Below are 17,286 nucleotides of genomic sequence, written 5' to 3' on the forward strand. Positions count from 1 at the left end.
CTCATCGCTCCTCTGAAGTCTCCTTCCAAAAGCAAATAAATGGTGAATCCTTTGGCCAAACTATTTGTAAACATTCCAGCCAGTCGCCCAGTAAAAATGGAAGGCAAAAAAAATGTTGAGCTATTTGAAGAAAAAATGATTCGGTATTCACCCCTAGGCTGAGGATTCACACCCACTGTTCTTGCAAAGGGCACACCAGGGGCACACCCCTAAAACGACAGGCCCCTGGCTCATCATGTCAGAGAAGAGAGAAGGCAAGCTGAACTGGCAGCTGCGGGAGCCCAAGTGGTGGGTAAGATGCACACCTTCAGCTTCTATCACTCAACAGAGGACACCAGGAGGTGGGATTTGCAGGGCGCAGCGGGGGTAGGGGAGTGAGGTGGGAGTGGGGGTGGGGAGTGTGTGTCCCCCCACCGAGCCAGCAATGTATCTGTTGGGACCAGTATCTGCCCTGATGGTCCAAAGACTTCACATCCCCTTCGTTTACTGAAACCAGAGTTTGAACATGTTTTCTGTTGTGTGTGTTGAACAGCATTGCAAAGAAACATAAAGGTGCCAGCCTCAGCCCACATCCAGTGGAAATGATCCTGATCAAGACTAAGAGCTTTGGGGCACCTGGGTGGCTCAGTGGGTTACGCCTCTGCCTTTGGCTCAGGTCATGATCTCAGGGTCCTGGGACTGAGCCCTGCATCTGGCTCTCTGCTCAGCAGGAGCCTGCTTCCCCCCTCTCTCTCTGCCTGCCTCTCTGCCTACTTGTGATCTCTGTCTGTCAAATAAATAAACAAAATCTTTATTTTAAAAAAAAAAAAGACTAAGGGCTTTGACTAGAATTAGATTAAAGGAGGATAATAATCAAGTTTAATTGAACCTGCACAAGTCAGTTGCTTAAAGTAATGTCTTAGAAAGAAATGGCTTTCCTGTTGCTCTTAAAGTCAGGTCCAGAATCCCATCATCTCTAGACCTCACCACAACTTCACCAGAGTTCGCATTCCTGCTGTCCTGGTTCACGGCATCCCAGCCATAAGCGCGCCTTCTTCCACTTCCTCAAAGTCCTTCCCCGGCTTGGGGCCTTGGACCTCTCTGCCTGGGTCACTCTCCCCTTCCTCCCATAGTCTCCAGGTCTCAGCTAAAAGTCATTTCCTTAGGAGAGATATCCTCACCACCATGGCTAGGTTAGGTACACCGTGTCAAACTCTTAGGGCATCCTACAGGGCAGCCATTAGGACACAGGGGACTTTCAGCAAACTACAGAAGGCCCCACGCAGAGAGCTGGATTTTTAATGGCTTGTTTCTCTTTGGTCAACACAGGCAGACTTGAGGAAAGAGTTATGATTTCAGCCCCTGCTTTGCTACCCCAGCTGAACACCTTTGTAGGGGGCCCAAACTGCTGGAGCATAAAACAGAGCTCTGAGATCCCTTCGGAACACTAGAGCAAATTCCATCTAATAAGTACGGCTGCGATTCCCTGTCCATCTCCTCCAACAGCCTGAAGAGGGCAATACTCCTGTTTGTCTCCCTGAAGACACAGAGCCTGGTCAGTAGAAGGGGCTGGACGAGTCTGCACGCAACAATGAAGCAGTGTTTAGCACCACTGAGCAACCACGAAGTTATCACGGGCTTTTTTCCAGTAAGATAATAAACGTTCACTGTTCCGTCTACACTATTGTATTATCATCTTCCTCTGACTCTTATGAATATGCGGTTTTCAGCCAAAAATCAAGAATCTGGCTTCCCTGGAAAATAACCTGATCCACGTGGATGGACTACGTGATTCTGAGTAGGAAACAGAAATCACGGAGTCATAAACCAGAAGGAACCTATAAATCATCTTAACTTCCCCACTTTACAGGAAGTCAAGGATTAGAATATTTTCATCTATAAAATGGACCCTGGATGCCATGATCTCCCACACCTGGTATTCGGAGACTCTAAGATTTGCCCCAAGTCAGTCCCATGGAGAGTCACAGCTCAAGACTGGTCTGCTAACAAGAAATTTAAAACAATCCCCCCAGCACTACGTCCTAAGTAATAAAACTAAGACAGGGAGCTAATCTGTTGAATTCTGGGCAGGAGCTCTGGGTGTGCCAAATGCCAAAGATCAAGGAATGTGAGGTTTGGGATAATGTTACCCATAGTATCCCTTGTGCCAAAAAGATGGAATAGGGCACACAAAATTTTTTCAGGGCTTGTTAAGATATTCCTGAGTTAATGGGAATGCTATTTACACCTCATTTACGTGCTCTGGAAGCATATACCTCAAAACGCACTCCTCATAATTCATATATAGATTTAATGATATCTGAAACTAAACAGACAGACAAATAGAAGGGAAATGAATTATAGAAATGCTTGTTCTCTGCCGATGTCTGAGAAAAGAGAACGAGAGACACGAAGAGAAACTTATTCTGCATTCCATAAGTCTAAGGATAAATATTTTTCAAATTTGAATTACCTTTGCAGTTGTTTCTTATTAAAAGTTTTTTATAAGGGGAGGCTGCCTGGGTGGCTCAGTCAGTTAAGTGTCTGCCTTCTGCTCTGGTCGGATCCCAGGATACTGGGATCGAGCCCCACAAGGGGCTTCTTGTTCAGCGGGGAGCCTGCTTCTCCCTCTCCTGCTTCTCTTGCTCGTTCTCTCTCTCCCTCTCTGTCAAATAAATAAATTAAATATTTTTTTAAAGTAAACAAATAAATAAATAAAATTTTTTGGACCAAAATGGAGTCATACCATAAACATTGTTCTGTGCCTATTTTAATATTATTGACTTTTCCTACGAATATATAAAGGAACCCAGAGTGTTTTAATGGCTGCAATCTGTGTCATTCTTGGATATACTACAGTTGATTTGAATAATCAATCCCATATTCCCACGTCTAAGGAGTTGTTATTTGTTTACTCCTTTGTTCCTTTTTATAATTATATACCTTCATAAAGATCAATATATGGTCAATATATCTTCAGTTATACATCTGATTATTTCCCAAAAGTAAATTTGTAGAAGAGGAATTATTAAAAAGGAAACCCACAGTCGACAAGGTAAAATGCAATGTGTGTCTGTTTTTTTAGGAGAGATTTCACATTTTCCCACGAGGCTGTCTATAATCCTGCCACCTAAAGACATTTATTCCATCATACAGTCTCTACTGATCTGATATTTTGTGCTTATCATATACTAAATTCCGCCTGAAGCTTTTAAGAGAATAGAGAACTTGAAGGAAGCCCCTGGCGAAGGCGGGGATTTGGGAGAGGCTCAGATTATCAGCCAACATCCAGGAATTAAAACTGGGAATGAATGAGATGTGTCAAGGAAAGGGGCCGGACTCACTTTAAGAGGCTGATTCAGAGGATTTCCGTGGGCAAAAAAAGGTGACCCTACGCGGAAGACTAGCCGGTTTGGATGACAGGAATCTGACACTGAATGTGAAAGGTGGTCATGGCTTCCACACATGCAAACTCTGCTTCTCTGGTCACCAGTGAAGCCCGGGGCAGGGACACGATCACTCAGCCTTGGATAGAAAGGAGGGAAGGAAAGGTTAAACTGCCAAGAAAGGATAACGGCAACTTTGTATCTGAGTGATGCTAATTGTGACCGTACTTGCCTTGACTTATGTGTTCTGTATACAATTTATATTCCCATAGTTTTAAACTACAGTTGACCCTGTTTTCATGTTTTAAGAGCCTTTGTATTTCCTTTTCTGGAAACTGCATTCATATCCTTTGCTTATTTTCCTGTTGGTTTGCTTTTTTTCATTGATTTATAGAAATTCTATAATTATCAGGGAAATTAGCCTTCCAGTATATGGGTTGTGGACAGTTTTCCCAGTTTGCCATTCTGTTTGTTTGGAGGGTGTGTGTTACTGATTTGGTACCACAAACAAATCTATACCAGATCCTTTCTGAGATAATTAGAAATGGCCCTAAACTCAACAAATGCTTTATTTAGGTTTTTAAATAAAATTGTGTTAAATAGGGCACCTGGGTGGCTCAGTGGGTTAAGCCTCTGCCTTTGGCTCAGGTCATGATCTCAGAGTCCTGGGATTTAGGCTGCATGGGGCTCTCTGCTCAGCAGGGAGCCTGCTCCCCCCAACCCTCGTACCCCCTCCCCCACCTCTCTGCCTATTAGTGATCTCTGTCAAATAAATAAATAAAACCTTTAAAAAAAATAGTGTTAAATAGGAGTGCCTGGGTGGCTCAGTCAGTTAACTGTACACCTTCGGCATAGGTCATGATCTCAGGGTCCTGGAATCGAGCCCCTTGTGGAGCGGGGAGCCAGCTTCTCCCTCTCCCTCTCCCTCTGCCACGCCCCCTGCGCGTGTACTCTCTCTCTCTCAAAAAAATAAATATTTTTAAAAAATCATTATTATTATTGTAATAATAAATAATAAATTGTAATAAAATCATTATTATTATTAAGTATAATTACTAATTATACTTAACATACAATTTACCATTTTAACCATTTTTTTGCACTATATTGTTTATTAAATACCCCCAAAATATTGTTCTTCTTAAGGGTAATAACAGCAATAATTAAAATCGAGAAACATATTTACAGGGTTAATATAGTGCTGATTGTGGTTATTTGAGAATCCAAAATATGAACGGGATGTTATATTGTTTATAAATATATATAATGATTAATATCTATTATATAACAGGTACTGTGCTAAGTACCACAATACAATATCCCACTGAATAGGTTAATAACCCAATGAGAGAGCTAAAGGCATCCTCACTATAAAGCCAAAGAAATAGGAGCTTTAAAAGGTGAAGTAACTTGCAAAAGCTCTTATAGGCAATGAATTAGGTGACCAGGAATCAAACACAAGTACTCTTGACTCAAGCCTGAAATGCAACCAGTGTCTCACAAAGGATGGGACCCACAACACTGTGTGTGAGATTCTTTCAGACAGAACATAGACAACTTTAAAATTTTTCCAGTAGTGTGTGTGTGTGTGTATGTATGTATGAATGTATGTAAGTATGCATGCATGTAGGTATCTATATTTTTATTATGGTTTAACACATAATTTACCACTTTAAACATTTTTTAAATGTACAACTTAGTGGTATGAGGTATATCACACTGTCGTGCAACTATCACCCCTAGGTCATTGCCTTTGACTTTGCTGATACCTTTCGCCATACGGAAACTTTTTCATTTTTATGTCATTGAATTTAACAATATTATATTCAATAGACTCTGCTTTGTTTCATATCTAGAAAGACCTTCCCAACTCTCAGATTAGGTTTTTTTTAAATCCTCTGAACTTTCTTCTGGTATGTCTATAATTTCATTTTTTTACACTTCACTCTAATCCTCCAGGAATTGATCCTGGTGTAAAGTATGCGATAAGGATCCCACTCCATTTTTTTAGATGCCTATAAGATTTCAGGGGCGCCTGGGTGGCTCAGTGGGTTAAAGTCTCTGCCTTCAGCTCAGGTCATGATCCCGGGATCCTGGGATAGAGTCCCACATCAGGCTCTCTGCTCATCGAGGAGCCTGCTTCCTCCTCTCTCTCTGCCTGCCTCTCTGCCTACTTGTGATATCTCTTTAAAAAAAAGAAGGAAGGAAGGAAGGAAGGAAGGAAGGAAATAAAGAAAGAAAGAAAGAAAGAAAGAAAGAAAGAAAGAAAGAAAGAGAGAGATTTCAAACTAGAGAAATTCATTTAAGTCCAAATGGGAAAACAGCCAAGCAAAAGCATCCAGGAAAATTCTGAAAAAACGAAAAGGACTGGTTGGGTATGGAGGATTAGTGCTACTAAACATTATGACATAATTCTAAATGTGCAGTAATTAAAAGAACATAGTCCTGAGTGCATAAACTGAGAGAACAATAGAATGGAATAGGATAATCAGAACTTACCAGAATTTAGTGTAAAAGTATAGATTTAATTGTCATCTTTATCACGTTGAATATTTCTATCCCAAGAATATGATGCACCTTTTCATTTGTTCAAGTCTTCCATTAGAGATATATCCACAGAGTGAGAACCCTGCTCCATCTGTCCCTGCCTTCCAGTCCACTGCAGAGTGGTAGTGAAAAGTTACCTGTAGACACTTTGTTTGGGGTCTAAATTGTTTTCCAGACTCATTCCTAACATATTGGACTCCTTAGTCTCTCTATTTACATAATGTGGAAAGCTGTTATCACGTCTGATTTCATCAGACAGATCTGTACCGTATTTCCAGTCTGGGCTCAAACCCAATACTAAGTGTTAAAGATGAAACAGTAGGTGTTAGGTGTTGGCAGAATTCTTTCTAAAGTTTCCGGAGGCTCAGTTTGGGCCTCACTTTCAGTTGGGAAATTCGGATAGCAGCTGGAAGTTACTTACTCATCAGTATTACTAGTCCCCACTCTCAAAGATAGTACTTCAGGTATCACAGGTGCCAGTCTAGAACAGCAATGTCCAATAGAAATAAAATGGGAGTCATATAAGGCAACTTATGTCATAAGGTAACTTAAAGTTGTCCATTTAACCATGTTAAAAAAAGTAAAAAGAAGCAGGTGAAATTTAATATTTTTTATTTCATACAATATATCAAAAACATGATAACTTTTTTAATATGTAATGAATATAAAACTTATTAATGAGATATTTAACACTCTTTTTCCTACTGATTCTTAAAACCTGGTGTGTCTTTCACAGTTGTAGCACATCTCAATTTGGACTAGCTACATTCAAGTGCTCAACAGCCACATATGGCTTCTGGCTACCATACTGGACAGTACAACTCAGAAGATGGTAATGACCAAGGAAAGTTGCTTAATTTACTGGAGAGCCATAAAGTTCAAGATTGGAAATACAGTATCTCAAGGGTCTAGAACAGACTTTGGAGGTAACTAGTCCTCACACTCCCTTGATATATGTGTCTTGTCTACAATGTCCCTATCAAGGGGTCCCTATTAGTAACTGATTCACACTTCAGGAATGATGAACTCACTGCTTCCTGAGGCTAGCCAGTCCATCTGTGGGCTTTCTTAACTCAAACAAATTCCTTTCTAAGGGCATAGATAGTTTGGTTTATGGTGGTCCAAGGAGCTCAGTTGGGTTGAGTAAGTAAAGCCTTAGCTGGGTTAGGAAGGACTGAAAGAGTTAAGAACTAAAAAAATGACTGGGGAAATTGAGAACTGTTGACTGAAGGCTGGACTGAAGGGTGAGCTGGACATCTGGTTAAAATCATTAGCTACAGTGCGAGAAGAATAAGAGACCCCCACAATGTATGCATATGTGCTAGCTTCACTAACCTGAAGATAGAGTGATTTGAATAATACTTTGAATTATTATAAACTTCTGAAATTTTCACAGCAAAGTGAAACATAATTGGACTATAATTAGTAAGGGCTATCATTTCTATTAGACCTGCAGTACAAATAACATTACCCTAAACCTTAAAGGACTTTATCAAAAGAATTAATTTCCAGACCCAGAAACCAAAGTCACTTTAAAAGTCATATTCCCTCTATCGTTTTTATCCTCAATTTTAACACTTGTCCTTACTCAAAAGCACTCTCGAAATCAGAGAGAAAACTTTTTTTTAAAATCCAATAAAAATGACAGCAACTGGCTGAATTATGATGCATGCTAGCTGAGCAGCGCTTGAGGTAATAGACCTGAGCTATATTTACACCTTCCCTGTTTTCTTTCTTCTCCCCCCACCCCACCCCTTTGTTTGTGAGCAGATATTCTTTACAGGGCCAACTTCACCCCCAACCCCAGCCCTCCCCAAGTCTACCTTTCCAAGGCAGGGGAAGGTGCATCCTCTCCCGGGCTCCTGTCAGCAACTCCCTAGCACCTCTGGCCAGCAGCCGGCGAAACGGTGCGCCCTGGACATCCATTAACGTTTTATACTACATCTCTGTCCCCGCCGAAGCTACTCAGTTTGTTTACCGCGGCCCCACGCTCCCCTACCCGCCTGCACAATGTCAACGGCACTTCGGGGCAAAATGTTGGCACAGATGCTCCGCCTCCGCCCCGGCCTTCCCCAAACCAGCTAAAACACCCCACCTCGGGCCGCCGTAGTGGGTTTCATAGTACGAGGTGGGGTACTGTATTTTTTTTACAAGAAAACAAGCATCCGAAAAAAAAAAAAAGAAAGAACGAAAAGAAAAAATTCAAACTGCACCGGCCGACCAATGGGGAAGGAGCGGGAGGTGGGCGGAGGAAGAGCTCGCCGGGCAGGGGGGGCGCGGGGGCTGGTACCGCAGGGGATTCGTGAAAACGCGCCGGGCGCACGGTTTGGGACCTTTTTTTTTTTCCCCCTTCCCCTTTCCTCCTTTTCCTCCCAAACCAGCTAAAGCTCGGGACTCCGCCTGAAGCCGCAGTCTTTCGGATCCACCTTAAATCTGCAGTGGACTCCGCGCAGGGGTCAGTGGGCGCAGCCAATGCCAATCAAGTTTACAACCACCAGCAAGGGAGGGGAAAAAAAAAAAAAGGAAAAAAAATAATCTTCGAGTTCTCTAATCCTACACACACTCAGACGGACGCACGCACTCACATACATGACACAAAAGGGAGGAGGGGGTGGGGGGATAGGCGCCCGAGTTAGTGTGTGTGTGTGTGGGGGGGGGGGGGGGTGTTTGCAAAACGCTCGTTTGGGGCTCAGTGCCCGCGGCCCGAGCGCTCGGGGAAGGCGCGCGGGAAGCGCGGCCCGACCCGAGCGCCATGATGGTCGCCGCGGTTCGGAGCCCATTTTCTGGAGGGGGAGCAGCAATGATGCAATCCCCCGGCCCCGCGTCCCGGCCGCGCGCCCTTCTCCTTGCCTTTTCTTCGCGTTCCTGTGAGGCGCGTCGACGTTTCGCGCCCAAAACGCACCGATTTCTTTTTGTATTTTCGCTTTCTAATAATTGCCTACTGTATGTCCCCACGCGAGACAGACCTGGGACGCGGGCGGCCGCACGGGGGACTTTGCCTCCGTGCAAATACTACACTTTGGCTTCTGCAGGGTCCGACTGAGGCTGACCCCACCCCACCCCACCCCCACGCGAGCCGAGATCCGGGAGGTTCCCCCCCACCCCGACCCCGGGTGGGCGGAGGGAATCTGGCAGGATAGTGCGCCCTCCTTCCCTGCCCACCCTCTCCAAGTTCGTCTGCAGGATTTTTACCTTAATGTTGGCGGGGAGGGAGGGGAGCGGGCTTTGGGTGTGGCTCAGGTGAAAGAGATAGCAAATTAATAAAAAGAAATCCACACTCTGAAAAGCAGATTGGAGATCCTAGACGTGCATTTAAAACACCTTTTCAATCAAAAAAAAACCCTTATGAAGAGCAAGTGTCTACGCTCACAATGATGAAGATGAAATGGCGAAGGCAGCGTTTCCCGGCCGCCAGGAAAAGTCCTTAGGCGCGGCCGGGGCGGTGGGCGCTCCGTGGCCTGAAAGACCGCGCGCCCCGCTCCAATCCTGCGGATTTCCACGGTCCCCTACATCCCGCAGTCATGCCCCTGGTCCCACATTTCCCCATTTCTTCCCTACCCCAGTCCTCCGCGCGGGACAGCTGGGGATGCGTGTTGAGAGGTTGGCGGGGGTGGACTTTGCAAAGCGGCTGCAAAGTTGGAAGCGACCCCGCAAGCGGCTGTGGCGCTCGGCCCCTCCTGCGCGCCGCTGCGGTCCTCCTTGGCCCCCCGCGAGCCGGGAAGCCTTTCGAAATGCGCGGGGCTGCGGATCATTGGAGCCCAGGGTGGGAGTGGGAGCAGGCTGCTGCCCCGAATGCTCCACTGACTCGGAAAGGTTCTCCCCGTCGCTCAGATCCCCCCACCGCTCTAGAATTGGCCAGGTGCTGGTGTGGAGGGTATGACTGTGGGAAGAAGTGGGGGGATTCCGCTTCTTTATTAGCCCGGAGGAGAGATGATGAGGGAGGAAAGTTGGTGAGAAACCGTCCCGCGCCACTGAGTGGGCCCGGGCGCAGCAGCCTTGCACGGCCTGCGGGCGCCCGGGGCGCGGGAACTGCGCGCAGTGACCCCGGCGGCGCGGGCGCTGCAAGTGGCAGACGAGCGGTGAGACTCGATGGGCTTTTCGTCCCGAGGCTCCAGCCGCCGGACCCCGCCGCTGCCGGGACGGGAGGGTGCGGGGCTTCGGGGCAGTTTGGAGAGAGGACGACGCACGGGCCTGGGCAGCAGGGTGGTGGGTAGCTGGCGCCCGCGGCCGCATCCCCTCATAGGGACGCCCGCGGCGAGCCCCGCCGTCAGGGGCCGGGGAGAGGACGCTTCGAATATCGGGGACGCACTTGGGAGAGTTGACACAGACGTGGAAAAGACTGACCCGGTGACTCGGGGGCTGCGTTCCTGTGAACGTGCCTGGCGCGGCAAGCATCCACTTCTTCCTGGCCCAGAACTCCTAAAACGCAGTCTCTAAAAATCCACATTAAAGATGCCTTTTGAGGAAAGGAAAATGGGGTACAGGCATCAATTAAGAGTCTTTTGTTAGAGACTTTTTGAAGTACGCTTTTTGGCTCAGAAAGTAATTTTATTTCATTATTTCCTGACTCTCCATTCCTTCCTCCCCATTTTGAATTGTTTTCTTGCTTTCTCAGTGTCTTCCTGAAAAAACACCCCATCTGCGTGTTTTGAATTGAATCATAAAAACACCTTTAGCCTATAATTAAAATAATACCTACTTGGAAGATGTAGCCCAGCCACCAAAGGACCTTCTTTCCCCTTCCCGGCAGCAGCAGAGAGACGACCTACCCCCACACACACGCCTTTTTTTTTTTTAAAGCAACTTCAGGTCAAAATAAGCTCAAACTATCTTGTTTAGAGTCCCTTTTGGGGTGCGAAAATGTAAACGCAAGTATTTGAGGGTAAGTTTAACCCAAATTCAGATTTTTGCAATTTAACCATCTGCAGATGCCTAGAAAAAATAACTTACTTTTACACCTTAGCTCCATTTTTAAGAGAACAGGAAATCAGTTTTTAGTAAATTTGACTTTAAAAGGCCTTGTTTAAATTTTTTATTTAAATAAAAAAAAATATCTATCTCTGCCATGTGGATATGGGCCCCAAACCTTCAGATGTGGTATTCAGATGAACCAGTTTTAGGTTGTGTGGATTATCACCAGGAAAGTTCAACTTTGAGGAGTTTTTCATGACCAGTTTAATTTGAAGAATAACTGTTTTAAATTAGTGTGGAATGCATGCCGATTTCTAGAAGACCTATATGTATCTTAATACTTTGGACAAGAGGTGTGTACTACATGGTCTAAGCAACTGCTCTTATTTCTCACAACATTCCATGTGTAAATACACAATTTAGAGAAGTCACCATGTTACTTTCATTTTCAGTCCTGCAAATGTGTGATCAGCCAGCCTACACTTACGTAAAAATTTTTGGTTCTGATACATATCCTCTAAGACCTAAATATTTGAACTAATGAGAGATTTGACAATCTTACTTATATGAAAATGTGGCTTTTCCACTTCACATGTCTAAAGCTTTGCTCACTCGTACAGAACGTAGTGGAAAATAGTGACTACCACATTCAGAGCCACATAAACATCATCACAGACATGGGCCTAAATTATCAAGATATTTGCCACTTCACATTATATTTGTGTAAGACTAGAATGCCAGGTCAAATACCTCAAGCTTAATAAAGCACATTACAGTTAAACTCAATGAATAGCTATGGAAGGTTTATTTATTGATTGCTTCATGTTTAACAATAATTGGCATCTTTTTCACACATTACAAAAAATTATACTTGGCTCAGTATGCAACCTTTTAAGCATAGCCATATTATTTAACATAAGAAGGGAAAAAACCTATTCTACTCAATACAGCATTTACAAATGCACAAAACATGCCACTTTGGCTTGTATATGGTCTAGATTAAAAAAAAAAAATCTCTTTTTAACATAAATAAGTTAGTATAATTTTTCAGTGTCTTTACAGAGTTATGTACACAGGTACACTTCAAATGATTTGTTTCATACACCTACACAGGCAATGTAAAAATACTGTTTAAAGATGTAGTATCCATTTCAGTAATTCCACGTGTGCTTTTCTCTCTACACACTTTTCTTTAAAAATACCATTTCCTTTGGACATTTTAACAAATAGAATGAGAAGTTTTAAATTAAAAATTATTTCATTATTTTTCTTATGTGAAGTTGCAGATCTTTAAAAAATATCCAAGGATTTGGAATTATTTTGACCATGTCTACATAGCCCAAAGTCCAAAAAAATTAAGAAAATTTCTCAACAAACCTGATAAAAATTAGACGGTCAATTCTGAGCATTCAGAACTCCCTCATATACCCCAGATTTTTGCCCAGAATTACCTGGAATGATTACCTAACTGCTGAATAATTAACTGGTAAATTCCAATTTTAAGAGGAACTGGGGGGAAGGGCAGGGATGACTGAGAATAGGTTTCATTTTGGGTTTTTTTTTTTCTGTTGTTTAAAAAAAAAAAAAAAAAAAAGCCATTTGCCAGTATATATGGAATCATCAGAGCTCCCAAATGAGAAAAAGCTTCATGTAAAAATAATTGGCCATTATTTGCAACCGGTGCTCAAATTCAGATGCTTTTTTTAAATGAAGTATCAATTTTCACTGAAAGAGACATTACATCTTTAAACAATTCAAACCCTTCCCAAAACTGCTTCTCTCCATGCAAGTCAAATATTTTACTCCTTGCTCTAAATGGAAGCAAGCTCTTCCTAAGGTCCCCCCATGCCAATTCCGCAGCCCCACCCCACCCTCCCTTCCCCCAAAGTTTATGTGCTACATAAAAGGTAAAAACTATATACACAGGTAGTACAATGAAGCAAATAAGGAAAAACCTAATTGCACAATGCTACATCCAATGCTTTTAGAGGCAGATCATTTAAGAGTGCCTAAAAATTTTAGTGTTATTGTGTTGTTGCTTTTCAGTGCTTATACAGGATGTCCATTCCATGGAGTCAGTGATATGTATTAAAAAATTTTAATTTATATCTTCCTTGCTTCATCAAGCAGTGATGTATCTGATAAACAAGGAAACGTGCTCTTAATTCTGCAAAAGAAAAAAAAAGAATTAGGAGAACAGCACTAGAACAGCATTACCAATGAAGTACAGGAATCATTTTGTCACTGTCTTAATTGTGAAATACCTAAGTGACAGAACAGAAAAGTGTGTACTAAAAGTTCATGACTATAGTCCTCTCCATCCAATGTTTCTTTCATTAGCTTTTTACTCTCCTCTGTGTCATGTATTCTTGTTTATAGAGCGGTGGGTCTCACTAGTGGGCATTTTTGCCCCCCAAGAGACATTTGGCAATGTTTGGAGGCATTTTTGGTTGTTAACACTGGGGGTGGGGAGGGTGCTACTGGCATCCGTTGGGAAAGGCCAGGGTTGCTGCCAAACATTCTACTAATGCACAGGACAGCGTCCCACAACAAAGAATTATTCAGCCCAAAATGCCAACAGTGCAGAGGTTGAGAAACCCTGGTCTAGAGAATTGGGGTCAAAGACGGTAAGGAGAGGAAAACTAAGAACTTGTAATACTTAACAGTATCAGATCTTCTAAATTTAAAAAACACCTGGGCCTATAACTTATAAATGCTTGCCAAAGAAAAATTCTAAACATTCTAGTTTCTTGGTCATATGCAAAATACACACATGAATGCTTTTGAACAAGTTCTTATTACTATTTCTAGTATTCTCTGAACTGGCAGTATTTACTAACAAAGGCCTCTCTGTATGTCAGAGGGGGGTCAGATCAAAATTCAGTAGGTGTGATTCACTGTGGCTCATCTGATGAGCTAGGCTACAGGTCACAAACCACAAGTCCCAAGCTGAAGGCTGCTTCAGGAAATTTTTTAATCCAATTTTCCCACTTCATATATAGCTATAAAATAGAGATTCTACAGGGATGTTTTGTATAAGCTTTGAAAAATGTCAGATAGGTGTGAAGAAATCATATATATTATATTATGAGCTAAAAACACAACAAACTAGAATCTCACCTTAATCTCTATGTTCTTTATTCTTACCTTTTTATAAATGAGAATTTTAAAAATTAGTAACATCTACTGAAATTCTTTATGTGCGAAGCTATGACTGTGTTTGGGGTTGGGGAAGAGGTCATGGTCCTCAAAGGTATGAAGTTTTCAAACTATTAACATATACACTTTGATCATTATGGATAACCAATCTGTGGAAAGTTGAGGGCTCAAATATTCAAATTAACTATTCATATTGATCAGACTTTAGTAGATGGAAAAAAATCTCCACTTCTCTTGCCTAAGGTAGATCTACCCTTGCGGCCCTTGTTATCTATTACCCGTTTTCCCTACAAATATCCCAATCATCCTGTTTTAGCACAATGAGACAATTAGTATACATATTCTGACTTGTGCCTGGACTGCTTAATCCAACAAAGTTAACTTCTGCTTTGCAACTTCAATGTTATCAGAAAATTCTGTAGGGACCTAAGCATTTTTCCATTTTATTTTGTTCCCCCCGCCGCACCTCCCCCCCGCCTTTTTTTTTTTTTTTTAATACACAGGGCTCATTTCCTGTTCTCCAAATTTGTAAGCAAACAGAAAGTAGCAGTTTGTAAAAATGATAAAAGAATGTAATATACCTCTCTATTCACACTGTTAACGGAATTCACCAGGTATGAGCCATTTGTACCTAACTTTTCCCTCAAATTTTAAAATTTAATCACTTGCCATTTTCCCACATATACCTCAAAATCTGTTACTGAGTCAACTTGAACCTTTGGGAAATGAATTCTCATGAAGTGGGACTGAGGCATATCCCAGTTCTTGTTCAGATGGGGAAAAGAACCTATTGTTCCCAACAAGTTTTGGTGGGATTCAGAGGGACTGGACCTTCCTACTCATCGGTCTTTGGTCACAAGTAATTGGCTAGGACACCTGCTCTGGTTATTCAGTGTTTCAAGGAAAAATGATCTCGGGATGTAGAAACTGCAAAAATTAACAGTGTCCCCACCAGTGATTCCCAACCTTCCCCATTCCTACTTTTTGACTTCCCAAAATATAAACAATACAAAAACCCACAAGCTCTAGTGTGCCAGCAACCACTAAGATCGGGTATGTCAGGGTATGAAAACCCAATTCGGGGTGTCAGTTACAAGCTCCTAGTAAACAACCCACCGAACAGTTTACGTTTGACGTCTTCTGAGGCCCGGCTTCTTGGGCGTCTGCTCCACTGAACCCCCGTTCGGGGAACCGTCTGAGACATTTTCTTCTGTTCTGTTGGCTCTTTTGTTTTGAGGAGAGGAATCTAAGGGCAAGAGGGAGTTTTAAAAAAGAACACACACAACCTTTATTAGGAAAACAATGGCTGACAGAAGTTGGCACAATAGTTAGAGGATGAAAAACCCACACCTCCACCCACAATCCTGGATCCGTCATGCCCAGTGGCCTTTAAGGGCACAAAATGAGGTTGTTTTCACATAACAGAAAGTGTATTCTACGCCCCAAAGCTCTCTCTCCATTGCCAAGAGGGAGGCCGCTGATAAACATCCCTGCGTAGTCACAGACCTACCGCTGGCTAGCGGGGAGGCACTGCGATGTTTTCGGTTGGAGAAATGGTCAGATACTACCCCCCGGGGCTCCTGACTTAAAAACCATCACCAGACAAGCGGTCAGCCGGACAGCATTTAATAAAAACCTAAGATTAGGGCAGTTCGCTCCCCGAAAGCTAAATCGGAATGCTCTGGGGGAAAAAAAGCGGAGGTGAAGACCCTCAAGCAGGTCAAACTGATGCCCCGGCCGGACAGACAGACGGACATGTTCGGTTTGGGGAAGGGTCATTACCGTCTGTGGCCGGTCGCTTCCTTATCCCAGTGCACTGCTCCGCTAAGCCGGCCTGGTTGTCCGCCGTGTCAGTCTTTTGGTCTACCAAGTGTGTGTCCTCTGAGTTTGCCTGAGACCCCATTAAAGGTACCGCCTGGCGGGTCCCGCTGACGTCCTGGCTCTCCTGCGGCGCCGGCACCTTGCAGGCGCCTTTGGGTGGCCTCGGGGGTCTGTAGTAGAACTCGGGCAAGCTGCCCTTCTCCACCTCCTGCCACTCGTATTTGCCCTCCAGGGGCTTGTGATTCTGGAAATCAAAATTCCACTTGCGCTGGCTTGCCTCTTCCATGTCTCTGCGGTGCTTCTCCAAGTCCCGGGTCAGCTCTTCGTGGTTGACCGGGCCGAAGAGGTTTCTGCAGGCGGAGGGCTTGGGGTACTCCGCCTGTCTGGCGTCCATCCGCTCCAGGCTCGGGCTCCCGTTAGACACCCGCACGTTTGACATCTTCCTCCCGGGTCTTCACGACCGCCTCGCGCGCGCGCTCGCAGAACAAAACTGAACAAAACAAAACGCCCCGACCCAGCCCGCACCCCTCTTATAAGCCCTGCGACCGCGCTCGGAGCCAAGAGAAACAAACACGGACAAGTAACTGCCCGAGCGTCAGGGGCGCGCTGGCTCTGCGGGAGGGGGAGGGGAAGCCCCGGCCAGGCAGCCGAGAGCCGCCGCCGATCAAGTGTACCGGCGAGCTCGAGGGCGGGGAGGGGAGGAGAGTGGAGAGAGGAGGGGGTGGCAAAGCCCGTCCAAGCCCGGGCGGCGGCGAGCCCGCGGGTCCCGCCAACCGAGCGGCTCTCCAAACCTTGCCGGCGTCGGAGTCGCGGAGCGGCGAGGCAGTGGGGACAGGGGAGGGGGAGAAAAACACCCCGAAAAGACGAGCCCCCTTTTTTTAGTTGCCCAATATGGCGGTGGAAGGGAGGCTGACGAAGAAGAAAATGATTGACACCGCAAGTCTATTTAAACAGAGGAGGAGATCCATTGGTTGCGGCGCCGGGAGCCGCCCCGCCGAGGCTGGCGAGCGAGGCCTTAAGGTGGCCCCGCGCGGCCGCGCCGCCTCCCCGCCCGCCCGCGCGCGCAGCCGCCGACAGCGCCGCCCGGAGATTGGCTGGTCGCGTGACTGCCGGAGGTGTGCCGCTGCCAGCAAACCTGCTCCGGCTGGCCTCGGAGAAATTAAAAACGAGACAAACAAACTCGCCAAACGGCCGGGAAGCCGGGGAGGGGCAGGAGGGGCGGGGGCGGCGGGGCCTCGGGTTCAGGTCCCCGCGCGGCGCTGCCTGGCGCGCCCGCTGCTCGCCGGGGGGTGTGGGGGACGGAGGGGCAGGATCCCGTGATCTCCAAGGTGGTTGGCGGTCGGTTACGCCTTGGTGGCGATCCTGTTTTCCCCGCGGTCGCCGAGCCTGGGGGGTGCGGGCCGCTGACGGCCGAGGCAGGCTGTGGAAGCTCTGCCCCCCCCCCCCAGCTGGGCTCTCGCCCCTGGGCCCTAACTTCTGGCAC

The 17,286-nt window shown here is 45.2% G+C and overlaps 2 protein-coding genes across 17 annotated transcripts in view; both read right to left on the reverse strand.

Annotated features, from left to right (window-relative positions):
- The window catches only part of APOLD1 (apolipoprotein L domain containing 1), a 52,212-nt gene extending 43,271 nt beyond the window's left edge, over positions 1 to 8,941 (reverse strand). For all 16 annotated transcript variants that reach the window (XM_059186027.1, XM_059186025.1, XM_059186028.1 and 13 more), the window contains exon 1: positions 7,736 to 8,941. The gene's annotated coding sequence lies outside the window, so the exon portion shown is untranslated. The remainder of the gene's footprint in view (positions 1 to 7,735) is intronic.
- A 2,668-nt stretch (positions 8,942 to 11,609) lies between these two features.
- CDKN1B (cyclin dependent kinase inhibitor 1B) lies at positions 11,610 to 16,756 on the reverse strand. The gene is made up of 3 exons (XM_059186041.1): positions 15,765 to 16,756; positions 15,099 to 15,228; positions 11,610 to 12,990 (listed from the first exon to the last, which is right to left on the reverse strand). The coding sequence occupies exons 1-2, from the start codon at positions 16,240 to 16,242 to the stop codon at positions 15,107 to 15,109; spliced, it is 600 nt and encodes a 199-aa protein (XP_059042024.1). The 5' UTR covers positions 16,243 to 16,756; the 3' UTR covers positions 11,610 to 12,990; positions 15,099 to 15,106.
- Between the last annotated feature and the right edge of the window lie 530 nt (positions 16,757 to 17,286).

The sequence above is a fragment of the Mustela lutreola genome, chromosome 8, assembly GCF_030435805.1.
Source record: "Mustela lutreola isolate mMusLut2 chromosome 8, mMusLut2.pri, whole genome shotgun sequence".
NCBI lineage: Eukaryota > Metazoa > Chordata > Mammalia > Carnivora > Mustelidae > Mustela > Mustela lutreola.

What these genes read in the sequence shown, in the direction of transcription:
- CDKN1B (XM_059186041.1), bottom strand. Translation starts at nt 16,242, where the DNA reads ATGTCAAACGTGCGGGTGTCTAACGGGAGCCCGAGCCTGGAGCGGATG. An exon ending in GAAGCGACCGGCCACAGACG is followed by an intron (nt 15,229 to 15,764) that starts GTAATGACCCTT and finishes TCTTGCCCTTAG; the next exon opens with ATTCCTCTCCTCAAAACAAA.